This window comes from Pocillopora damicornis, chromosome 6 (genome assembly GCF_964200805.1).
Source record: "Pocillopora damicornis chromosome 6, jaPocDami1.2, whole genome shotgun sequence".
NCBI lineage: Eukaryota > Metazoa > Cnidaria > Anthozoa > Scleractinia > Pocilloporidae > Pocillopora > Pocillopora damicornis.
The window spans coordinates 19,645,001-19,671,799 of record NC_142675.1 but is presented as its reverse complement, the minus strand read 5'-3'; the positions used below and the strand labels follow the sequence as shown (position 1 = coordinate 19,671,799).

The following is a 26,799-nucleotide window of genomic DNA, read 5'->3' as shown; positions in this document are numbered from 1 at the left end:
GAAGTTTGTTGGTCAGTCAGGGAGTCAATGAGCTCTGATAAGAGCTCCCAAACACAAGAACTTTGCTGTTCACTTTGGGAGACAATGAGCTCTGATAAGAGCTACTAAAAGCAAGAAGCTTTTTAGTTGATTGGAAAGTCGATGAGCTCTTGTAAAGGCTCCCATGGGTTTTTTTTTCTAGCAAGACTTCATGTATATTATACTGCTGAAGTATCAATTGCATTTGTGCAGATGTGGAGAAATATGGGTTTACCAACTTTTGGACAGCTTGCCAATAAGTACTGGGAGGTCATAACTGTCCCATCTGGGAAAAAAGATGCACTTGTGTGGATGTTGTATTTGATTGCTATGACAAGAAGAACTCCATTAAATATGTTTGTTTTTTTTCCAAGCCAACAACATCTGCCATTTATTCTTTCAGTATAAATTGAAAAAATTAGCAACAAAACATGAACAATTGACCCAAAAAGGTTTTGAAATGTTTTGAAGGAGAAATGTTAATTTAAAGAGCATTTTCAACTATATTGCAATAAAACCATGTTTATCTTGGTTTTACTTTACAACCATTTCCATGGTAACTATTTGACCCAATGTAATTATCCCATGTTCCTGAACCCATATATATTGGTGCTTCCAAAAGTCCCCACCCCCCACCCCAGCAAGTCACTGACCCCTTAATTTGTGACTATGACTGAAATATCCATGATTGTCTGGCTATCAGCCTTTTGAAATCTGACATCAAACCTTCTGTATAGTGGAAGTGCTAGACAGAGCCTTCTTTTGGCCTCTTTTTGGAATCTCCTCCTTGACTACACACTGAATTCATTATTTTTCTTAATTCATCTTTTCTGATCCATTCTGAGTTTTTTTTTCCAAACTGAATTTTACTTCTAGTTAACATTTGTCTCTTGATTTGCTACAATCACTTTTAACTCATCTTTTAAACGTGTGGACTTTTTTTTTCCTATACTTGTTTCATTATCATTGCCTCACTAGTTCCTACATTTATCTGTGTAGTAACATCCCCTATTACAGTTACTTATGACTTATTGCAATGTAAAGCCATGATCTGTTTACAAAATTTTCTTCTCTTAATATTCTGCCTCAAAACAATCCACCTCAGAATGTATTATTTACAGATGCATGACTGCAAGTTTCCTTTTTTTTCCAGAGTGAAATTTAAGATTTGCTGCAGACACTTACACAAATTCCATTTTGTAGAAAAAGCACATAATTACTCTTGTACAAAAGAGGATCCACCCGCTAATGTTGACATCAGATGATTGAATTTAATCAATCAGCCAATGGACTCTTACTGTTCTCAAATCTAGTCTTTCACATCAGATCCAATCAAGCCATTCACAATAGTGAAGTGTTGTGTTTCAGAACTTAGACTGTGAGACACATGACCTCCAATATTGCCCAAGCACATAAAACAGTTTAAAAGAGCTATTCACATGCTTATGGGAGAAATGGTAACCTTAGTAGTTTGTGTACTGTACCCCAGATCAAAAGGTCTGTTTTCAAGCCATGGCCATCACTTAATTTGGTTCTTAGGAAATACACTCTCCACTCATGAATGATGCCCCTCTCCACTCTAGAGTATAAATGGGTGCCAACCTACTGCCTTAGAAATCTGCCAAATTGCTAGAGAGACACAGGTATTACCCTGAAATGGACTGGTATCAAGGAGCAGTTTATCAAAAGGTCACTGTAATTAATCAGGCCCATAAAGCTGTTCTGTTCTGAGAGTTTAAAAGTCTTGAAAATTATACAATAAAACTTTCAGCTAAAAGAAAAAATGGACTGGTCAGAATAAGAGAATAAGGATAGCCAAAGACATCAAAAACAAACCCTCAGTTTCCTTCCTGTAAGTCCTGTCACACAGCCATCAACAGCCTCAGCAACTGTTGAGGTATCAACATCACCACTTCCACTGGCATCAATTAAATCAATTATTTTTCGTCGTCCATCAGGGGTTTCCTTGAAAAAAAAAATTGCTAATCAGATGCCAAAGTTTACCACACTGGAGCTCTCTATCCCTCTCTGGCCACCATTGTTCCAAGAGTAGATAATGCATAATTCCAATGGACAAATCTTTATCCAATGGATAACATAGTATGTTATCTGAACACTTATCCACTGGATAGTGATTTACCCATTAGATGGCATTATCCACCATTTGAACAACCTGCCATGGAAGATTATAGCACAGAATATTTGGTTAACACTTATTCACTGGATGGTGATTTATCATTTGGATAAAGTTTTAACTTCCCTTCGAAACACCTCACAATAAATTTGAAAAAAAATAATCCAGGTCACTGAGAAGTCAGAAAGTAATTAACTATTCAAATTATTTCCCTTACATAATCCTTAACTTCATATGGAGCACAATCATAATAATGATTTCCTTCAGCAAATCACCAAAAAAAGAAACAATTTTCAGCATTATTGCCAGAAACTACTCCCTATATTGCCAAATACCATCTATTGTCACCACAGAAGTCTTAAACAAAGTATTTAATTCAGTCTGTTCAGTTGCCTCTCCAACTTTTAAGTTAACAAAAAATTTTAAAAGTCTCAAACTGTGGGTTGCCTGTTGCAGGAAATAATAAGAGTGGCTAAAATTTAACATAGAAACTGGCTTCCACCACAGAGAAACCTAATTAATACTGTTTCACTAAGTTCTCTCATTTTGTTGTTTCACCAATTTGTCTTTTGTTCTTTATGTCATCACATCAGAGTTTTCCCTTGACATGTCTCACTATCCCCAGAGTGGCATGGAGTTGTTAGACTAGTAGACTTATCGATGTAAATCAAGTGTCCTTGGGCAACTGGTTAGTTAAAATGCGGGAAAATGGCAAGTTACGTCAATGGTAACACAAAACTGACTCAAACTAAACTTTCTGCAAGCCTAAAAATCTCCGTTTTACTGGTAGTGACTTGAAACTGAGACAAGTGCAAATGGATTTAATTTTCCTTTACACTTTCATTGAGTTACAACATCTATAAAAAAAAATTTAGAGTATTAAATCCGGACAATTGCCTGAACTAGAACTTACCTGTAAACCGGGAGCTCCCGGATCAACTCCTGTATCAAACACAGCGATTACAATTCCACGGCCATCATACTCGGGATATTTAGCCAAAAATCTATCAGCGCCCGTTTCTCGCTTGGGTAAAAGCCCGTGAATAGGAAAATCGCCGGTGTTGATAGCCGCCATCTTTGAACCAAGTGAAGATTACCGCTGACCCAGTGATTCTGGAACGGAGGTTATGATAACCGGGGAAGGGTAGATGGTGGTTTCGTTTGTGAATAAGCACAACACGTTTGCTTTTGAAAGCCATGAAATAGGTCTTATGGGAGTAAAACATTCAATAAAAGCTTTGAATAGCGTAGTCTAGTTGGCATTTTGGGGGTTTTCTGACAAGTACAAATACGATGAATACTTGAGAACAGTACTCTACCCTAGTGCCATTTTAGATTTGGTCTCTAATTTTCAATTTTTACCAGGAGTGGGATCGCATTATACCCGCAATTGAAGTGGATATTCAGTCCATCACAAGTTTTGCAATCTAGCTAATCCCCAGCTGTGCTAAGGAGAAGCTAAATATTAATCTATCCTGGGAGCAAAAGGTTTGAAACTTATTACTTCCTGAATTCTCTATTTTTAAGTCTCTCAACTTAGAGACATTGTTGGTGGGGGTAGTTTCAAAGAAACTAAGTGTGAATCACAATCATACTTCAAGAATGTGGAACAGACTTATTAATACTCCTGGAAGTAATATCTTTGTCCAGCTCAACTCTTCAACAATCAGTCTACAGACTTACTTCGCAATTTTTAATACATTGTCAAGCTGACAGTACAAATAATAGACTAAGAATGAAGTTTTGTCCATTTTGTCTCACTTTGTAGTCACTTCTGATGCCATGTACATACTGGCAATATGTACTCTCATCCACAGTGAATACATTGTGAAAGAAAAGACTTGATTCCTATTCAGCTCTTCCAGTTGAAACATTTCTTGAGAGAGATTATCCTGCAGTTTCACATGTTCAGGTTAAGCAGTTCTAATTTCAAATGTGCACATATTTGCAAGGTTGTCAGTAACAGTTAATGTACTGGAGCAAATTCATAGTAACTTAAAAATTGAGGTTTTTCTTACTCTGAACTAGGAGCTACCTGCAAAAAGTTGGAGCTGAACAAATCACAAGTATTATCATTATATCAACAAGTGATGAATAGCAATTACTAAGGTAGACCATGTAATAAAATTTTTGAATATTAATAAATTTTGGCTCAGCAGACCAATTATTTCTCATCATAAAAAGATGTCTCAAGGGATAAAATAATTGTAAGATATATAAGTCTCTATTCTATGACAGTCCAATCTGGGCAAATATTTTTTCATTGCACACTTGAGAGGTAAGAATGTCCTTAAGGTCTTAGAGACAACAATTATTGTTCCCATTTAAACAAAACTCAGCTATAATCTAATCACTAAAAAGCTGATTTATACAATATCTATTCTCTATGTGCTTCAGAAAGTTTAACTTTACCACATCAATTACATGGAAACTAAATTTTCATCTTTGACAATATTTACCTAAAACTCATGAGATCATTCCTATTTAATCTATGAATGTTATAATGTAAATGCTTAAAAATGTTATATTCATTCAATAAACTACAAATCTAAGAGATCATTTCTATTTTTTCTACAAATGTTGCTATGTAAATGCTTAAAACAATGTTATTCATTTAATAAACTCGAAATCTGAAAGATCATTCCTATTTTATCTATAAATGTTGTAATGTAAATATTTTTTAAAAAAATATTATTTTACATCGATTAACTACAAATCTCACCAAAATTCTCTGACTTAGAAAGGGAAAATAGATTATTAGAACCTTCAATGCATTTCTTTAATTAGCCTGCGATCAGGTCATTTGGTTTTAACAGTATTATCCACTGAGTTGATGACATAAATTGGCCAAGGTAAAAAATTTCCAAGCAAAATATTCCTCATTCATTCTGATGAAGGGCTAATGCTTGAAATGTCAGCTTTGATCCTCTTTACTGTGGCCAATTTAAATTATCAACTCAGGTAATAATGCTAAATTACCCAATTATACTCTCCCAATGGTGCAGCACCACAGTTTCTTTAGAAAATTACTCCCTTTATTCATCTATCTGGTTTTAAATAAGCCAGCTTTAGGATGACTTTAGTGCTCTCCACATGTAAGAGTTGTCTCCCAACTTCATCTAGTAGTATACAACATTTGAAAAATTTTTTGTGGCAGTCTGCAATGTTGATCCGGCTTTCTGTGGCATTACCAAATTTAGTACTAGTCTTATAATGGCTGAAACTACATGGCTGTCCATAGTTGAGTGTCATTATTACACTGCTTTATTTATCTACAAAGTTGATGCAAAGTCAATCAATATTCAAAACCCATTAAATCATATGACAAAAAATAGCCAAGCAGTCTGAACCTTTTCTGAACCAAAAATCAGAAGGAGTAGTTGAATGACTCATCTCTAACACTGCTGCCAGGCTGGAATCTCAAATTCTGCTTCACTGCTTCTTCAAGTTGCTTTCTTACATTGTTCCGTATGGAGTCTTTTATATTAGGATCTCCAGGCTCAAGAAGATCACAACCATGGACCTTTACTGGACATTTCTCCATGTTTTTGAGCTCTTTCTGTAAAGATGGTCGGCCTCTTCCTTTTGCAAAAGTTTTGTTGGTGAGCACTTGATGTTCACTGGATCACTGTCATCATTGTCATCTTCAATGGATTGTTTGGAGGGGGACTCTAGCTCTGGAGGGCCACTTCTACATTGGGTTTCTCTGCCTCTTTTTGAAAAGGGGTCATTGGAGAAAGAGTTTATCTGCGATCTGTGCTCAGATTCCAATCCCTCTAAACTCTGGAATGATGCCTCCTGTCTGCCATGTTTGATCTCTAGTTCAGTTATGGTATCCCCTTATCTGATTTTAACACTTTAGCCTTGTTCTTTTGCAAGAGTTTAGCTGGTGAGCACTTCATTTCCTCTGGATCATCATCGTCGTCGTTGTTGTCATCATTGTTGTCATATCATCGTCATCATTATCGTTGTCATCATCATCATCATCATCATCATCATCATCATCATCATCTTCATCTTCATCTTCTATAAAGGGTTGTCTGGAGGGTGGCTCTGGCTCTGGAAGAAAGGAACTCAGGGATATTGCTTCCTGTCTGCCATGTATGATCTCTTGTTCAGTTTTCCTCTCTTCTGATGTTAACACAATGGCCTTGTTCTTTGGCAAGAGTTTAGCTGCTGAGCACTTCATTTCCTCTGGATCATCATCATTATTAGCTGATGCCTCCCAACCGCCACTTATGATGTCCTGTTCAGTTATCCCATCTTCCGATTTTAATGCATTGAAACCAAGTTCAGTTGTAATCACAATGAGAAAACAAAAACATCTTGAGACTGCTGTGTATAAAAGTTCCTTAACTTTCTTCACTGTCCATTTCCTGTTTTGAAAAAATGGTGGGTTGTAAAGAACAACCACTTTTGATTCCAAACCCTTGAAACGCCTAATGCTTTCAACCACTACTTTGTTCATAGGTGATTTGACTAGAAACAGTTTTTCTGCATTTTGAGTATTAATTCCCATTTTAATGAGTTTTGAACTGATAGTTTCTCGAATAGCTACATTTCGTGTCAGGATGCAGATGTCCTTGTAATCAACCTTGTGTATGTGGAGGTTTCTTATATGCTTCTCAATGCATGCCACACCAGCATTCTTTGTGACCCTTCTGCTTTTCAGCGAGGTGTCCCATTCTATTTCTAGTCCACGTACAGGGTGCCCTAACTTGATAGGTTCTGCATTTGAATTGATCTTGCTGAAGTACTTCTTTGACTGATCAAAGACATTTCCAGTGCTTCTGAAAACTTTCGTGAGCTTCAAGCCATTCCTTATTGATTTCCAGTGCTGCATGTGCTGCTCTTCAGAAAGTCTAAGATTTTGATTAGGATCATACAAGAACCAGATATGTTTTGGTTCAGTAGATGAGCAATCATCATCCTTATGCAACTTCTCAAAAAGGGTTGGCCATCTGTCACCACAAAGATCTTGGCATTCATCAACAAATACATGATCATACTGTTGAGCAAGCGTAGATCCTTGCTCTAAGACTTCCAATGCTTGGGCAACATGTTTCTCTTGATCAGAGTCATCAAAGCTGGACCCAATTATATCAATGAGAAGCGACTCAAAAGTTTTCACTTCAACTACTTCCTTTACCTTTCCAGATTCCATAAAGCTGTTCAACTTATCTTCAAACACTCTGGCAAACATCGTGGACAAAGGTCTGTTGTAACAGACCACAAGTATTTTTTCTTTTGTTCCCTGATAGTGTGCTTTCTTAGCAAGCATTAATACTTTTTTCATCAGTAGCCATGTCTTTCCACTACCAGCTGGGCCTGTTATCCATTTCTTTGGCTCTGAATCCAAAACTACTGATAACTGCTCTTCTGTGCACATCTCTAACACCTCATTACTTTCACAAATAGACTCACTGAGGGTGTCAGGAATGCAGTGCGACATTCCAACAAAGCTGAAATTTTTGTAAAGGGTTCAAGTTAGCAATCTCTTTGGTCCTTACAAAAAATACCTTTTTCTAAATAACTTGTACCAATTTAAGACTTCAAATTGACTTTTTTGGAAAACATTAGGCAAAATAACAAATTCAACTTGGTTGGGACAAAATTTTTGTTAAAAAGTAGCCCCATGAAGAAACGAAGTAAGGGGAAAAAAAGTGCATGACTTGTTTCCATTTCTTTTTTACTACTTGAGTATAATGAGTCAACTCTCAGTAGAGGTATAAATTGCTACTGGACATTATTTTATGAGTACTTCAATGCTGACTAATACAAAATTACAAGAGATGTGAGTCACAGTTTTCTGCATAATCACCTGCTAACTTGTTACCAGTCCATGGGACACTTTTAAGACCACATAGGAGCACTTAACGGCCCAAAGAAACTGAGCTCTAGTTTTTTTAAAATTTTTCTTCTATAGGAATTGGTTTGTACATATAATAAGCCAAATAAATACATAAAACAATATATCTTGTCTTTGGCACTTTAAATCTGTTAGTTACCAAATATATTGTTTATTAGCCATGGTGACCAAGATGGTTGCAGCTTAGAGAGCTGACTACTACTGACAGTACCCTCAAAAGCACATTGACAACCTTGACTTGAAACTCAATCCTGAAAACATTTTTGAGGATAGAGAAATGAGAATTGAGACTTTGATTGGATGCAAGGCTTTTAAGCCTTCTTCAATATAAACAAATAATCACACAGCAAAGAGACATAAATCACTCATAATATGGGCATGTCAATTGGCTCATCATGTAGTCAAGGTTAATATGGTCTCACTTAAGGAACTCCCAAAACATTTTGAGCCCAAATATGAGCAATGCCGAAAGTTTCATTTAATTGGAAGGAAATCTTTCAATGCAGACATATACATTTATCATCCAAGTAAGAGCTGTGCAGTAAAATGGAAAAGAATGGTTAAGGACTAAGATAATTAAATTTTATTTTAAAAGAAGGGTCAAAAACTGTAAGATACTAGAAAGAAAACACAGCAATTAGCCCCTTAGTAAAGTACATGACATTCTAGCTTGTAACTCACCGTATCACTAGGCACTCATACATTTCTTGATGAAAAGGAGTGTCCCTCTCAACATCAGCAATCTTGGAATTCCACCACTCAGAGAATGCATTCACATTTTCACAGTTCTCTTGAAAGACACCAATGCTAGGTATCAAAGCTGGGTCTTTTGGACAGGGACAGTTGGGCATAACTACAAACCCAGGATATTTATACATCTCAGAACTCATGTCTCTTCTACGTCTGCCACAAAGAATTTCATCAACAAATGCCTTTAGAGCCATCTTGTCTTTCTCTATTTGTTTCTTTCCTATAGCAAACTTCCCTACTGTTTTCACAGCTGCCTTCACCTAAAAAACAAAAATGGTAGGTCTATAAATTTCTTTTGCATTGAAAGGAAGCTTTTATACAGCAAAGTTAACATAGCAAATGACAGCTAACCGAGATAACAACTGAGCTTTTTAATTCACTTTGTTCAAAACATCTCTTAATGTTTAATTCCAAGATTAGAAAGATTCATAAGAGAGCTCATATGTGTTGTTCACTAATGTTCTTCAAATATCACTTTTCCAAATTTCCCTAATAAACTGAAATGAGTATGTAAATAAATACCAGTAAATGAATAACAAAAGACAAACAACATTAATCATTGACTTTATCTGATTTGTTGGTTCTAAGAAGAACTGGGGTGGCTCTGAAAAGAACCGTTTGTTTGAAAGCCCAGCTGAGCTCAGCTACTTGTTGTCTTCAGCTTCACTGTCTGTCTCAAACTCGCTGTCAATCCACTCTTCTGTGTCTTCTGCTTCTTCTAACTCATCATCCCAAACCACATCATTTTCAGTTCCATCAAGAGCATTGCTGATGCCACAGGACTTGAACGATCTCATTATCAACTCTCTCTCCATGCTCGACTGATCCACCACAACACCATCTCTTTACTGGGCGCTTTCTTCTTTCCAGAAGGTGTGTAGGTAAATGGGCTGTTAACCGTTCAGGCTTCATACTTCGTATTCGTAGCTGACGAATGCCTTTAAAAAATAACTTATGGTGGAAGTTTCTCACCATCTACCTTCACTGCTAGGATAACTGTGAAACTCTGTTTATTGCCTCCACAGGATAAGATCGGCACTGTTCAGTTTCCAGTGAACTTCAGTGTTCTTGTGGCTGGCAACTCAAATCTCATCGGGGTTTTGTCCATGTTCAGGATTTGGCTGGACTTATGGCTGCAATGCTGTCTGGCTCTCACCACGAAGTGATGGAATTCCACTACCTTGTCCTCCATGTCGGCTGGAAGGCGCCGAGCCAAAGTCGTCTTTCATCTCATGGAAATAGCACAGTGATGTTTCCATTTCATGTACCAGCCAGGGAACACCTTGAAGTTGGGATCTGAGCTGAGTTCCTTTGCCTTTAGCCGAATCATGATGCTGTTTACTGCGAGACCTGCAAATATAAAAACAATGTGATCAGCAATTAACAGCGAAAGGCCAACATAAACAACTTTTAGGGGTAATGTAAACAGTGCAGTTATCAATGTCATTTAAGTGAACAACCTTTACCTTGGCTTCTTTGATTGCTGAACCAGTCAACCTACTGCTGGTCAACTTCTGGATCTTTTAGCCAGTAGTGACCCATTAAGGCACATTTGGTAGTCATCTTTAACTTGCCAGAGAGCAAGAAATGTTGTTGGTTTCTCCATCTGCAGACCATTGATTCCAATAAGCCTGTTCGCGAGCAATTTCACAATTGTTGTTCATGGCTTCTGCTTCTGCTACAATCTTCAACTTAAAGTTTAGATCATGGGAATGACGACGAGTGCTTGGTATAATTACTGAAAATTTACTGTATGCTGAACAAATGCTTGAAGATTAAGATGAGTTTTGCAACTGATGAATGAAAGATCTGTCAGATGAGTATTGTTTATAAACATAAAAACAGATCAATTAGTATTCATAACTTAAAACACAGTCTCCTGAGAAGGATGACTTGAGTGAATTAAAAAGTGTGACTTTTATGCTATTTTCCACATGACTTTTTTTGGTATTGTTTGTAATGTGTGACTTTTTCACTTTTGTTTTGAGAATGAGAGCACTGTAATTAGTGACTTTTGGAAGCAAATTGTTGTAAGTACAGTGAACGTGGTCAACAAAATTTCCCATAATTCTGGGTGCGCCTTATAACAGGGTATTTATGTGAAATTTTCATTTTGCTTACATGTCACAATCATCTTCGAAAGTTTAGGGTGCGTCTTGTAACTGAGTGCGCCTTATAAGTGAATAAATATGGTATATAAAATAACTTTTAGTACCCATTCTTTAATCAACTGATTATTTTTTGCAATTTGCCACAATTTGAAACTCATTAATCTAATTACTGTTGATATGTTTCCTTCCACAACTTTAAAGGCAACTGATCATGGAATTTACCTTTTTTGTGTAACAAGTTCTCTAGGAGTAGGAAAAGAAATGTCAAGAGTTTGCTAGATGGGGGTACTAGCTGAACTTTGCAACTAAAGCAGACACAAAAGAACATTTACCAGAATTGTCAATAATAGACTAATTAAAAATAGACAGTCAAAGACTATGTGGCTACTTGTATGGCACAATTTTATAGAGCCAGAAGGTAGTGTTGAAGAATATTTGTCTCACATGCAAAACAGAAAACCTGCCATATCCTACACACATATAAGTACCCTGTACCACAAAACATGATTCAAGAATATTTTGTCAGATTAACATTCTACCAATAATTAAATGGTAACAAACAAAGTATTAACAATAACAACGATAATGATAGTAATATGATAACAATTTAAAGGGACTAGCTTGAAAGCCTCATGAATCCCACATATATCATGCTTCTTTGAGTTTTACCCATTAATAACAAATAATTTTCTTATTTTATTGCAATTGCATTTTTCAAGACTTTTGTTTCATACAAACAAGGCATTCTGCTTTTAATAATATTCTGTCATTCTGCATCTTAAGATATTCCACCACTCAAGGTACTGCTTGCAACTTGCTAGCTGTACAAATTTAACAACCCTTTTTGGCATAAATCACTGACTCAAATAGTAAAAAAAAAAAAAAGAACAATTTTCCTCAAAGTTTCCATAATGTGCAAATCAAATCTATTGTGATAATTCTGTGAGGAAAAGTTTTGATTTAAATCAGGCATCAGTGGATACCACTGTAAAATTACTGTAAGATTTTTATTGCCTCTTGTATTGTCACAGCAAGAACCAAAAAGATTGTATCTTTGGATCTACATAATTTGCCAATTTAAGTAGTAAAATACTCCGTTCAAAGAAAAAATTTTCCTCCAAGTTTCAAGATGCACTGATTACACCTATTAAGATATTTTTGCTAAGAAAGCCATTTTCTTTGATAGAGTGCAATCCTGAAATGATTGTGAGATGTGTATTGTTGTCTGCTGTCTTCACAGTGTCACTGAAAACTTAATGCGCTGGTGGCTCTAAGCCAGAAATCACAAAAGGAGGGAACTCAACTGTGTATCAAATTTCGAACAACTAAGATACTCCAAAACCAACAATAAGTAGGACTGGGAAACATCTGTTCAAATTGGGTCAAGATCAGAATTCTGTTGTTACACTCACTTACTCACTCATCTTGAGAACATATGTGGCTTTGCCTCCAATAGGAAGCAGTAGCCACAACAATGACTATAAAATACCAGACGCTGCTTTGAAGGACAATTTTCCTGTCCCCAAGCCAATCCTACAATCAGTCAAATACATAATTTATATTTGTTATCCCTGGTAATACTTTCTGTTTACCTGGAAGAATATTACTCCATGTAGGTGGTGAATAATAACAAAATCATGCTCTCCAGTCACCCACTTCATTACATGCCCCCATGATCCAAAATCCCATTCGGAAATCAACTCTGCAAAATTGTGGGAGTGAATCACAAACATTGGTTCTGAACGACTCTTTCCAAAAGTTTGCAATAGGTTAAAAAACATTTCTTCTGTTGACTTTCCATCATCTGATTTACGTGCTCTGCATGGGAACTTACAAGGGACCATATAAGTTCCTGAGGGGTTTTTCCAGTCTGGATAGTTGGCATCCAGACGGCAAGTCACCTCATCACGCCATCCTGTCTCTTTTATATCATTCAAGGTCTTTAGGCAGCCAGTTTTAGCAGCAGTTATTGCTCTACTCAGTATCATTTTGTTGGATAATTTCTGTAAAATATAACCAATGAAAAGACTACTCAGTGGCCTTGTAGCAAGTGTGCTTAAACTACAGTTGGTTTGAGTTACAGCCTATGGTTTAGCTAGTATGTAAGGGTGTGTGTTGGGTAAAGTAAAAACAAGGCAGGGCCTCTCACCAGAAAACTAGCCAAAAGCGGCGAGATCTTTTACTAGTTTCAATAACATGGAAAAAGTAGGACTACTCGGATGTCAGTTCATCGCTGGTTACTCGCAAAGATTTTTTCAGGTTTTCCAGAAAGTTTTCTGGCAACTGTAGCTACCTCTACTGACCTCTAAGTAGAGAGAAGCAGTAGGAAAATAAAGTGCCTTGCCAAAGAACACAAAACAATAATCCCATTTATCAGGTCAATTAACACCTTGGTGTCAAGAAATAATCTACACGGATGAAACTTTTTGTTTTCAACATTAAATAAAAGTTCAATTACCTGCCAGATCTTTGACTGAAATGACCGATTTTAATGAATCATAATCCATGGTTTAGTTCGGTTAAGTTCGACTGAAAATCCGTTCGACTGCCTTCTCGAATTTTTTAGCGTAATAGACACTGCACTAAACGTTTCCCGGGCATTCATGATCAAAGTTCAACAAGCTTCAAGAATTTTCAACGATCAAGTGTTATTTTTATTTTACTTACTACTATTTATATCCGTTTAAACTCCACAAAGAGTCACTGCTTGCAAATGAAACCACACTCGGTAAAAAAAAAAACAAAAATAGAGCTTCGCGCGATCGGATAACTGTCGATTTCATTCACCTTTCGAATCTGTCCATCTGTTTTTCAATCGACATTTCATTCCTGATCAATCGATCTTTCGCAGAGTATAAGATAAATTAGGTATTACTCACTGCTTCAAGAAGTTCGCCCACCAAGAAAACAAAGTGACTGCAATTTCGCCAAGATCGTCAAATAACAAAGCCGATGATGCAAGATAATGAGCACACGGTGTAATCTCAGGCGCAGGCCTGGTGTAATCAGATGTAGCGTTGCAGTTATGTCCTCCTTACGATCCGACAACGGCGACGGCGACGTGGGACTTTTTTACTTCCGGTTACGTACTGCGCATGAGTAGATTTCTGAGACGGCGGTGTCCCTTCACGCGCGGACGTCTAGAAGCCTTGTTTGGCGTTGGGCTAAAACGTGGAAATTAAAACCCAACTATGGCAAATGAATCAAGGTAAAAACGAGACTTTGCGACTAAATTTAAAGAATACTAGTTTGTTTGAAATATCCGAAACGAACAGAGCGTGGGGAGCAACTTCAGAATACCCCGCAACTCATTTACATGTCATTGAATAAGAATAGCGTCTATTGTGTTATGCCTCGATCTTCAAAGCCTCCCGACACATGTAAATGAGTTGCGGGGTATTCTGAAGTTTAGCCGAGCGTGGAGTCTTTTGTATACGACCACAAACTGAATGGAGAGAGATTTGACTTATTTTGCTTTGTATTTGTTTGTGATTGTACTTCACTCGCTATCACTGAGCTTTCTTATCACTTACTTTCCAACTTTTTTCTCGATCAAAAAAAGAGAACAATTAAGCTTAATTTTATTTTGGGTTTATTAGGAAATAGTAGAGAGATTTTGTCGGCAGCGGTATTAGATTCGACCGATGCAAAGTGTATAAATACTTTCATTGAGCTAATTTTCATTTATAATCGTAGATTGAAGAGTGTTATGACGACTGAAGAGTGTTATGCTTTGTAAGCTTTTTCATCGTGCCTGTTTTGCTTTGACTCTTATTGCTCTTGCTGGTGACATTGAGATTAATCCCGGCTACCAGACATTTGCTGATATCAAGTCCATTAGAGGTCTCAAGATTGCTCACTTGAATATACGAAGTCTCGCAAACAAAACCGACTCTCTGCGTCTTGAGGGAATTAACAACAAAACTTTTGACGTGCTAACTCTGTCCGAGACTTGGCTGGATTCCTCAACAAGTGATGCTGAAATAAAACTCCCTGGATTTGTGTGCATAAGGTTAGATCGCACTGGCAATAAAGAGGGATATGGCGGAGTTGCTATGTATGTAAGAGAAGATTTGGCGTTTCGTTTGCGGAATGATATCGATACTGGTGGACAGGAATGTTTATGGATTGAGTTAATTCGAGATAAATGTAAGCCAACGTTATTATGTTGCGCTTATAGAGCACCAGATGCCGATCTCCGCACTTTTATTTCGTCTCTGCGAGATAGTATGCCTGCTGTTGATCTTGAAAAATCGGATGTGGTCATTTTAGGAGATCTAAACGCAAACATGATGCCTAATTCAAAATTGCCCAAGAAAGACAAACAACTACTTCTCAACTTCTCGCGCGCTTTTGACTTCACACAGCTGATAAAAGAGCCTACTCGAATATCTGACACTGTAAATGCTAGGTGTCCTGTGCACTAGGCCCAGTCTGCGCCGAGGTGTTGTCATTCGACACTAGGTCAAACCTCGGCATACATGTGCTTTTATCGCTTGTTATTTTCGCCTTTATTTCTCGGATAAGGATCGTTTAACTAGTCTCACATCGAAGGAATAGAACATTACGGAAGCATTACGGATATTTCAGCAGTTTTCAAGGTTACGGATAGAGACACTTGCTTGTTTGTAAGGATTTCTTGTACGGTATTGTTTTCGAACGGTGTGCTGAGCGTAGTTGATCGGATCGAATAAACGTGGAATTGACATCGAATTGACGGCTGTTACAGTTTGACCTAAAAACGAATCACATGGAAGGAGACAAGGAAGAAGATTTACAAGGGAAAACGGAGTTCCCTGATGAAGAGAAGCTTTGCACTTGGCGCGAAGTCGATACGGATCTCGATACAGTCTGCTCGTCACCTCGTGCGATATCGCCGCTGACCGGTTTATTGGCTCAAGAAACTCACATGGATGTGCGAAAACGGATTCCTACAGAAAAGGGTAGGCAATTTGAGATTCAAAAGTTGAAGGAAAATCGGAAAACTGCACTTGCTAATTTAACTAAGCAGATTAACTTAGTCTCACCTTTGTTAACGGATTTTGAGAACGAAAAACAAGTGCGTACGGAAGTTGTTCATTTAGATCAGCTATTTGTTAAAGTGCAAGAAGCACATGACGCATATCTCAAGGCCTTAGATGATGATGATGAAATTAAATTAGCTCTTGAATGGTTTGGCACTCGTGATAAGGATGTGCTCCAGCTAAAGCAAAGGATTATTGGCTTTTTGGATGATGCAGATAAGCTACGTGGCGGTTTACGTGATACACACTCAGTGAAATCTAAGTCATCTCGTCGCTCAAGGCACTCCCTTTCCTCGGCAACATCTGCTAGGTTAAAGTTAATTGAAGCGAAAGCTAAAGCTGCAGCGTTAGAGGTTAAGGCATCATTTCTAAAAGAGAAACAAGCATTAAAAATGGCTACTGAAGAGCTTGAACTTAGGCAGCAAATCGCAGAGGCAAAGGCAGAAGAAAAAACTTATAAGAAATTCGAGAAGGAACAAAATATTGACGGAATGAATGAAAACTTGGAAGATGTTGAGGTTAAACTCACTTCTACTACCATCTCACCTGGGGTACAATCTAACGATCAGGCTACACTAAGGGTGCCTTCTGTGAAGTTCCAAAGTTCAGCTATTGTTGGTTCAACGACCACTCCTGTAACCACCCCAGCTTTAGTCAGTGCTGCTTGTATGAACCCAACTGCCCGACCCTTTGTTCCAAAGAGTGTTCCCATTAAGGAAGAAGAGTATAAGGACAAGTACGAAACCCCCACTGATTATAAGCCACCACATGTTAAAAGGGAATGTACGTGCAGTTTCGGAAAGGATTCAAGCTCTGTGGACGGTACAGGGTTAGATCAAAACTATCTTGACATTCAAAGGAAGCAGGCTGAACTTTCAGAAATGATTGTTACCCAACAGGCTAGGAGTCTCCTACCTAGTCACAAGCCACCTACGTTTTCGGGAGATGTTATGTCATACCCAGCATTCATAACAGCCTTTGAAACTCTCATAGAATCTAAGGTAGATGATTCTAATGAGCGCTTGTACTACTTGGATCAATACACTAGTGGAAAGGCCAAGGAACTGATAAAGGGTTGTTTACAAATGAAAGGCGAAGATTCGTACAAGGAGGCTAGACGGCTTTTGAAGAAACATTTTGGTGACCCATACAAGATTGCAAGTGCATACATCGCCAAGCTGTCGAGCTGGCCCGCTGTTAAGCCTAACGACGGAACAGGGTTACAAGAATTTTCTATTGTCCTTGAGCAAGCAAGGAACGCCATGACAGGCATGCAATACATGAACGACTTGAACACGGCCAATGTTATGCGCCAGTTATGGGAAAGGCTGCCGCGATATCTACGTAGTAAGTGGACTGAAAGAGTTAGCAGGATTAGGAGTGTCAAGGGACAGACAGCTAGCTTTAATGACTTTTGCCAATTTGTATCAGAGCAAGCCGATTTAGCGACAGACCCAATCTATTCCGAGGAAGGCATAAGCAAACCGATGAACGCAGTTGACAAGTACCATAAACAGAACGAACGCAAACCCAAGAGAGGAAGGGGTACCAACTTTGCAACAGGCTTGGCAGGAAAGAATGCAGGTGGAGGAAATTCTCACCCCATCAGCTGTACATTGTGCTCTAAGGCGCATCATCTGGACGAATGTGCTGAGTTTCTTAAAAAACCGCTAGTGGAGCGGAGAAGCTTTATCAAACAGAAAGGCTTATGCTTCGGTTGCTATAGTTGTGAACACATTGCTAAGCTTTGCAAAAGTAAAAGAACCTGTCAGATCTGCAATAAGAAACACCCAACGTCACTCCATGATTACAGTTGGAAATCAGAAGAGGCGAAAATGGAAAGTGGAAACGGCCAACATGAGAAATCGGAAGCCAGTAAAAAGAAAACGGAAGAGCGAGTCGTTAACGTGCGTACTGCAATTTGCAATGTGACAGATGCCGGTGATGTACCAGTTGCTATGGGTATTATCCCAGTATGGTTGTACCACAAGGACAATCCAAACAATAAGATATGTGTTTACGCCCTCCTTGATAATGCCAGTGGTGGAACATTCATTAAGGAAGACTCGTTAAGAAGGCTTGGTGTTAAAGGAAGTGAAACCAAACTTTTGCTCACTACTATGCATGGTACCCAAGAAGTCGATACTAAAGCGGTAGATGGGCTAATGGCTTCCCACTTTCAAGAAAACGACGTTATCGTACCCCTACCGAGAACCTACGTCAGACAACGGATTCCAGCAGATCGTGATGAGATTCCTCGTCCCGAAGAGCTGCAAGGATGGTCACATTTGCAGATGGTTAGGAAACACGTACCTCCTTACATGGAAGACGTAGAAATAGGGCTCCTGATCGGACTAAATTGCCCTAGTGCAGTGCGACCAAGAGACATTGTTTGCGGGAATGAGAATGAACCCTATGCAGTAAGATCACTACTAGGATGGCACGTAAACGGTCCTGTTAACCAAAAGAGCAGTAAACAAGTACATTGTAACCGTATTCAGATTCTTAAGAGCAACACAGAGGATAACGTGAATGGGTACATCATTGCTAAGACAGAGATTAAGGAGCGGCTAACCCCTCAAGTGGTTTCCCGAATGTTTGAGGTGGACTTTGCTGAAAGGGAGCACGGAGTCGCATTATCAAGAGAAGACCGTCAGTTCCTGAAGATTGTAGAAGATGGAATCCATCATAGAGATGACATGCATTACGAGATACCTCTGCCCTTTAGAGAAAAGAATGTACAGCTACCCAATAACCGTCCTCAAGCAGAGCAACGCCTGCACGGCCTTAAGAAGAGACTCCAAGGCGACGCAAGGTATCGTGCTGACTACGTCAGATTCATGACTGAAATCATAGAGAAGGGATATGCTCGAAAGGTCAAGGTTGAAGAGCTACCCCATCAAGAAGGAAAGGCCTGGTACTTACCTCACCACGGGGTTTACCACCCCAAAAAACCAGGCAGCATACGCGTAGTATTTGACTGTTCAGCTCGTTTCCAGGGTGAATCGCTGAATGGCCACCTATTGCAAGGGCCCGATCTAACAAACAAGCTCACTGGGGTGCTCACAAGATTCAGAGAGGAGAAGGTAGCCTTCATGGCTGACATAGAGAAAATGTTTTTTCAAGTCAAGGTTCCAAGGGAAGATCAGAACTTCCTTCGCTTCTTATGGTGGCCAAATGGAGATTTAACTCAAGAGCCTCAAGAGTACCGCATGACAGTGCACCTCTTTGGAGCTGGTTCATCTCCAGGGTGTTCTAACTTCGCCTTGAAACGTACAGCCGAAGACGGTGAAAGAGAGTTTGGTGCAAAAGCTGCCGAAACATTAAGGAAGAACTTTTACGTCGATGATGCTCTGAGTTCGGTACCGACAGAGAAGGACGCTGTAGAACTAGTACAAGCTGTTAAAGAGATGTGTGCAAAGGGAGGGTTCAAACTAACGAAATTTGTCAGCAACAGTAGAAAGGTGATGATGTCAGTACCTGCTGAAGACAGAGCTAAGGAGATCAAGGGCCTAGACCTAGGTAGTGACAAGTTACCAATAGAGAGAGCTTTGGGCGTAGAATGGTGCATTGAATCGGACGCATTCAAATTCAGAATAGAGTTGAAGGACAAGCCGTGCACCCGTAGGGGTATACTGGCAACTATAAGCTCGATCTTTGATCCTCTAGGGCTGATTGCGCCCGTCGTCCTTGTTGGAAAGCAGATACTTCAAGAGATCTGTCACGGAAAAGACTGGGACGAGTCAATCGAGGGAGAAGTTCTTGCCAAATGGGGAAGATGGAGAAGTCAGTTACCGCTATTAGAGCAGCTGAACATCCCAAGAAACTTTCAGCCTCCTGATTTTGGAAGCATTGCCACTGCTCAGCTACATAATATGTCAGATGCGTCTCAAGTCGGGTACGGACAATGTTCTTATCTCAGACTGGTTGATGAAAACGGAAGAATACATTGTTCTCTTGTTATGGGGAAAGCTCGTGTTGCACCGTTGAAGACAGTCACTATTCCAAGACTTGAACTAACTGCCGCTACCGTTTCAGTAAGGGTTGCAAGCATGCTAAAGGAAGAGTTAGACTATGGCGGACTCCAAGACTTCTACTGGACCGATAGTAAGGTTGTCCTCGGGTTCATCAACAATGAATCTCGAAGATTCCAAGTGTATGTTGCAAATAGAGTGCAATTCATCCGTGACCACACTTCACCAGACCAGTGGCGCTACGTGGAGTCTGGATCCAACCCAGCAGATGAAGCATCGAGGGGGATGAACGCTAAGGAGTTTATGCAAAGGTCGCAGTGGATTAAGGGCCCAGACTTCTTGTGGCAGACGGAAGATCACTGGCCTCAACAAGACTCATACGAAAAAGAGGTCGACCACAATTCTCCTGACGTTAAAGGGGTTACCGCTAACGCGACAGTGATTGAAGAACATGAAAACATGTTAAGCAGATTCAAAGGATTCTCCAAGTGGCAAGTCCTAAAGGGCGCAGTTGCGCTTTGTATGGAATACAAACGACGTCTCAAGATGAGAGCCAGTAAAACAGACAAGAGACCTGTAACTGTTGACGGTCCTCAAGTTAATGGACGAAGCCGTGAATGTGAAGGTTGCCCGGCTACTTCCTTTATGGTCAGAGACCTTGAACAAGCAGAAACAGAAATTCTCAAGCTGGTGCAAGCGAATTATTTCGATAAAGAAATCAAGATTCTGAAAGATTTCCAAACCCAGACCGGAAGTGTGCTTAAAGATCGTTATCATGATAAGGAAAGGAAAGCAGTTTTGAAGAAAAGTAGCAGCCTTAACGCCCTCGACCCATACCTGGATGCCATCGGAATGTTGAGAGTTGGAGGACGGATAAAGAAGGCTAACCTCTCAGACAGTCTTAAGAACCCTGTCATCTTACCGAAGGCTGGTCATATTACAGAGCTGGTCCTCCGTCACGCCCATGAGAAAACTCACCACAGCGGAAGAGGTCTCACCTTAAACGAACTTCGTTCGAGTGGTTACTGGATTATCAATGGAAATGCTGCGGTCAGACACTTCATATCAAAGTGCGTCACGTGTCGACATCTCCGTGGTACCTTTGGAGAACAGAAAATGGCCAACCTCCCAAGTTCCCGTGTTGAACCTGCGCCACAGTTTTCATACTGTGCAGTGGACTACTTTGGTCCTTGGTATGTCAAAGAGGGCAGGAAACAAGTTAAAAGGTACGGAGCCCTATTTACTTGTTTGGCCAGTCGTGCGATACATATCGAAGTAGCCCACTCCATGGAAACAGATTCATTCTTACAAGCATTACGGCGCTTTACCTGTCGTAGAGGACCCATAAGAGAACTTCGCAGTGACCAAGGGACTAATTTTGTTGGGGCCGAAAACGAGTTAAAGGCAGCACTTCGAGAAATGGATGATGAGAAAATCAAGGCAGAGTTGCTTAAGGAGAACATTGATTGGATCAGAAATCCTGCTACTGCAAGTAATTTCGGAGGCGTTTGGGAACGACAAATTCGGTCCGTGCGGAACATCATGGCAGCACTTATGAAACAGCATGGTCACAGCTTAAACGACGAATCGTTGCGAACTTTGTTATGTGAAGCTGAAGCTGTTGTTAACAGTCGTCCTCTGACTACCGAGACCTTAAGTGATCCGCTCTCACCGTTGCCACTATCGCCAAGTACCCTTCTCACTGGTAAAACCAAGCTCATTCTCCCCCCTCCAGGAAAGTTTCAACGAGAAGATACTTACTGCAAACGTCGCTGGAGGCGCGTACAGCATATTGCTAACGAATTCTGGAATAGATGGAGTAAAGAATATCTTCAGATCCTACAGTTGAGACAAAAGTGGACACACAAGAGAAGAAACTTCACGGAAGGCGACATTGTTCTATTAAAGGACAACAATTCTTGTAGGAATAAGTGGCCTATGGCTAAAGTGCTTACCACACGTCGTGATGATGAAGGCCAAGTCAGATCGGTGACTGTTCAAACCGGAACTGGATCAGTATTGGATCGACCAGTCAATAAACTTGTGCTGTTGCTAGAGTCACCTAAGGATAGACCGGGAATCCCCGACGAGGAGCCTGAGGAACTGTGATGTTACAGAAACAGGATATCTAGAACGCTTAGCAATTCTAGTATTCTAAACGAGTTAGAGTAAGATTTGTTTTGGTTAAAATGACGAACATTTTAGGGGAGCCATGTAAATGCTAGGTGTCCTGTGCACTAGGCCCAGTCTGCGCCGAGGTGTTGTCATTCGACACTAGGTCAAACCTCGGCATACATGTGCTTTTATCGCTTGTTATTTTCGCCTTTATTTCTCGGATAAGGATCGTTTAACTAGTCTCACATCGAAGGAATAGAACATTACGGAAGCATTACGGATATTTCAGCAGTTTTCAAGGTTACGGATAGAGACACTTGCTTGTTTGTAAGGATTTCTTGTACGGTATTGTTTTCGAACGGTGTGCTGAGCGTAGTTGATCGGATCGAATAAACGTGGAATTGACATCGAATTGACGGCTGTTACAGACACCTCACGGACCTTGATTGACCTGATTTTTGTCAATAATGAACATCGCATTGTTAAATCTGGTGTTGTTCCGTTTCCATTGAGCGACCATTACCTGGTGTTTTGCATTCTAAAGACTGGTGTGCACACAAAAGCACATCCAAGAATGTTTGAGTATCGCTCTTACAAGAATTTCGATGCGAATTCATTTAACGAAGATCTTAGGAATGTTCCTTGGCACGTCGTTGACAATGAAAACAATATCGATGACGCTTTATTAACTTGGAACAAACTGTTTTCAGAAGTTGCAGACGATCATGCACCTGTCAAACGACGACGTGTGAAGGGAACACCTATTCCTTGGATGAATAGCAAAATTAGCGAATCAATGAGAGATCGAGACTGGTATCATCGTAAAGCACGTAAATCGAACTCAGAAAAGCACTGGAACACTTACAGGAAACTGAGGAACAAAGTAAACCGCTTAGTAAAATCTGCTAAGTCGAAATATTACTGCGAAATGATCGAGGAAGCCAGAGGAGATCACGGCAAAATGTGGAAAGCTGTAAACGAAGCTTGCAATCGTAATTCATCCTCAGAAAAGGTTCAGTGCATCATTTCCGATGGCATTCAGCACACCACTTCCAAATCCATTGCTGTTGCTTTGAATAGCTTCTTTGCATCCATAGGCAAGCGCCTAGCTGACAAAATAACGACTACCTGGTCGAATTGCAACTTGGTTTTAGAACAACCGTTGTCTCAGTTCCAGTTAACTGAACTAGAGGAATCGTTTGTGCTTCAGCAGCTTACCTCTTTGAAGACAAATAAAGCAATTGGTTTGGACAAAATTAGTGCTAGACTACTCAAGAGCTCTGCTAATACAATCACTCCCTCCATCACTAAGCTGTTGAATCGATCGATTCTTACTGGTAAATTTCCTAAATTATGGAAATGCTCAAAAATTACAGCCTTGTTTAAATCAGGCGACCGGTCAAATGCATCGAACTATCGACCCATCTCTATTTTACCGACACTCAGTAAAATTCTCGAGAAAGCCGTGCATTCCCAGCTGTACCAGCACTTGGTTATTAACAACCTTCTCACAAGGAAACAGTTTGGATTCAGGAAGGGGCTCTCTACTGAATCTGCTTTGACATCATTTGCTGATGAAGTCTTATTGAACATGGAACAAGGTAAACTGTGTGGGGCCGTGTTTTTGGATTTAACCAAGGCTTTCGACACTGTGGACCATCGGATTTTGTTACGCAAGCTCTCCAAAATTGGTTTATGTGAGAACTCGCTTCAGTGGTTCCGCTCTTACATTACTGACAGGAAACAGCGTACATATTGTGGGAATGAGTTGTCTGATGAATTGCCAGTTACCCATGGGGTCCCTCAGGGAAGTATTCTGGGTCCTCTGCTATTTGTCATCTACATTAACGATTTGCCAAGTGTTCTAGATGCCTGTCAAGCATCACTTTATGCAGATGACACGGTGATCTGCTGCTATGGGTCTTCCTCTCAGGAGCTGACTGAAAAGCTCAACCAAGACCTCCTGGCTGTGGCGAAATGGCTGAATGAACATAAGTTAACACTGAATCTGGACAAAACCAAATGCATGCTTATAGGCAGTAACAAGAAGTTACAGAGGAAAATAGCTCTAACTGTTTCAATCTTTGATCATTGTATAAACAATGTTACTTGTTTTAAATATCTTGGAATCTTAATATCGTCTGATTTTTCGTGGACAAATCATGTCGAATACATGGCAGGGAAAGTTAATCAAAGGCTTGGCCTACTTAGACGCATTAAGCATTTGTTACCGTTTAAGGCGCGCATCCTTTTTTATAAAAGCCTTGTTATGCCCTTATTCGAGTATGCTGATTTAGTTTGGGGAGACAAACATAATGTAACTTTAATGTCTAGTTTGCAAGTGCTTCAAAATAAGGCGGCTAAAATAATATTAGATCGACCACTGTATTCCTCTGCGTCTGATGCGTTAACTACACTGAAGTGGTTAACACTAGAAAAAAGGCGCTTCCAGCGCCGATGCGTACATGTATATAAATGTCTTAATGGTCTCACGCATCACGAACTAACATTAGTCACTCAGCAAGAACAGCATAGTTACAACACAAGAAATAAAGCAAACCTCAAAATTCCATCCGTTAAAAGAAACTGGGGCAAACAAAGAACTGGCTATCATGCTGTAAGTGATTTTAACTCGCTGGACAAAACTATACGAGCCTCTGATAATGTAAATATTTTGAAGCGTCAGATTTTTAATTCATTGATTTAAGTTTTGTATTACACATAAGATACATTAGTTTTTAGTAGCATCTTTTAGCATTTTTATTCATTGTAAATTTTTAATTTTTAATTTTCGAGGTCCTTTTTGTAAACCACTTTTTAGTGAAAAAGTTTCCTCATTAAAGATTGTCATTATTATTATTATTAACCTTATTTTACAAGGAACTCACTGGCTGGGTTGAACAGTTATATCGACGAATTCCGATACCGCAAATATTGCTATATGTATAACTGAATCAAAAACAAATACAAAACAGAGAATCGTAGAGAAGCACGAATTCTTCAGCGTTAATCAAACGGGAAGCATGAGCCAGGAGAATAGTGTCACGGAACTTTGGCATGGCTTTCTAAAAAACTTTCGTTGACTTAAACACGATAAACATCAATAGGGAGCTTAAGCAAACCACGACGACGACGGCAACGAGAACGTCATCAAACAAAAGGTTTAATGAGCAGAACAATGGCTATGCACGTGCGTTATAAATCTTTGTACATTTCTTTGCCATCCTCTGCAAAACAACAACGTGAAATGACCAAATTCTGCGTCCTGTATGGAACGTGGACGACGACGGCTAATATTTCGTATTTCCATTTGGAATTACACGCCACCATTACACATTTAGCTCGAGCACGTTTTTAGAGCCATTAACGAACCGAACAGATCTAGACAACTGCGAATTTCGCTCATAAAATATAAATTCATTTTTTACTTGGCGTCGTACCCGGCGTCGTCGTCGTGGTTGCTTAAGCTCCTTAATGACCGTCGTCAACGTTCTCGCTCGTAAAATTCGTAATCTCAATTTTGGCGGGAACGCCAACACGACGTGGCCCCGCTCGACCCAGACTTCTCACGTTGCCGTCGCCGTCGCCGTCGCCGTCGCCGTCGCCGTCGCCGTCGCAAATTTCCCTTTCGTAAACGGTCGTTGCCATTTGAAACGGTCGATGCCATTTCTCGGAACGGTCGTTGCCATTGAAAACGGTTGATGCCATTTCTCATGACGGTCGATGCCATCGTAAAGGTCGATGCCAAGAAGGAACCGATATTTCCGACTCTCTCCGACGACATGCGTGACAATCAGAGCAATGCGTGACTAGCTTTCCCACAAACCATCGCGATTTTTATCAAATCAAAATGGCGGACAAACCCGACAATTTTCTCAAAGATCTAATATCTTCAGCTATAAAAGAAGTCGAATCGAAAAGAAAATCTTTTGAATCGACCCAAATTACAAAGGAGAGTTTTCTGGCTTCGCTTTCAGATGATTCATTTTACTACCTGAAGGCAATTTCAGGAAATGGAGAAAAGTTCAAAGTGCACTTTTTGACCGAAGATATAACGAAAGAAAACCTGGAGCAATGGATATCCGAATATGAATTGATAAACAGCATCTTAGTGAAGTTAAAGACAAAGAAGGCACCAACAAGCGGCTATGTGTTGCAAAACTACTATAGATGCCAACACAACACTCGCAACTGGAGTCCAAGTAAAGATCCACAGCAGAAATTGTACTTGAATCCATCTGCCAGAGTAAAGAACACCAATTGCCCCTTTCAGATGATAGTCAAAATAGACAGCGAGGGATGTTGTTTTGTGGACACAGAGTGGGACCACAACCATTCACCTGAAACTCTGGAGACCTCTAATTTCCGTGACCTTTCTCCTGAGTGAACAGAAAGGGTTTTGAAGCTGTTTGAAAGTGGGCATACACCAGCAACCGCAAGGGAACAGTACTTGAAAGAACTCAAAGAATTATGTCAGGATGAATTGGAATTTCACAGGAAAAAGGCCAATCCGGCAGTTATGCCAAGAAAAAGGGACTTTAGCTACCTCTACACGCAATTTGGTAAGGATAGGTATGGTGGACAGGGCGTTGTGATGTTTGAAAGACTTGCCGAAAGGCTTAAACAATACAAGAAAAACAACCCTGAAGCTACTACTTGTTACCAGATATATGAAGGTGATAATACGCCTCTTATAATTGCTATTGTAACGCCTCTCATGAACCGTGTACACAAGGAAGTGCAGCAGTCTGGTGAGATGGTTTTTGTTGATGCTACTTCTAATACAGAAGAGCACAACCTTAAA

General features: G+C 39.7%; 2 protein-coding genes across 8 annotated transcripts in view; both read right to left on the bottom strand.

Moving 5' to 3' along the window:
- The window catches only part of LOC113675300 (tripeptidyl-peptidase 2), a 33,200-nt gene extending 29,952 nt beyond the window's left edge, over positions 1-3,248 (bottom strand). For all 4 annotated transcript variants that reach the window (XM_089208786.1, XM_089208788.1, XM_089208787.1 and 1 more), the window contains exons 1-2: positions 3,066-3,248; positions 1,855-1,983 (exon numbers count right to left, since the gene is read on the bottom strand). In XM_089208786.1, coding sequence (XP_089064912.1) covers positions 1,855-1,983; positions 3,066-3,227 — 291 coding nt within the window. In that variant the 5' untranslated portion in view covers positions 3,228-3,248. The remainder of the gene's footprint in view (positions 1-1,854; positions 1,984-3,065) is intronic.
- A 583-nt stretch (positions 3,249-3,831) lies between these two features.
- The window catches only part of LOC149044339 (uncharacterized), a 24,633-nt gene continuing 1,665 nt past the window's right edge, over positions 3,832-26,799 (bottom strand). The window contains exons 1-4 of one of the 4 annotated variants that reach the window (XM_089208798.1): positions 13,762-13,956; positions 12,475-12,885; positions 8,703-9,031; positions 3,832-7,614 (exon numbers count right to left, since the gene is read on the bottom strand). In XM_089208798.1, the coding sequence (XP_089064924.1) occupies positions 6,051-7,614; positions 8,703-9,031; positions 12,475-12,870 (2,289 nt within the window). In that variant the 5' untranslated portion in view covers positions 12,871-12,885; positions 13,762-13,956 and the 3' untranslated portion in view covers positions 3,832-6,050. The other 3 variants (XM_089208800.1, XM_089208801.1, XM_089208799.1) reach the window with 3 other exon arrangements.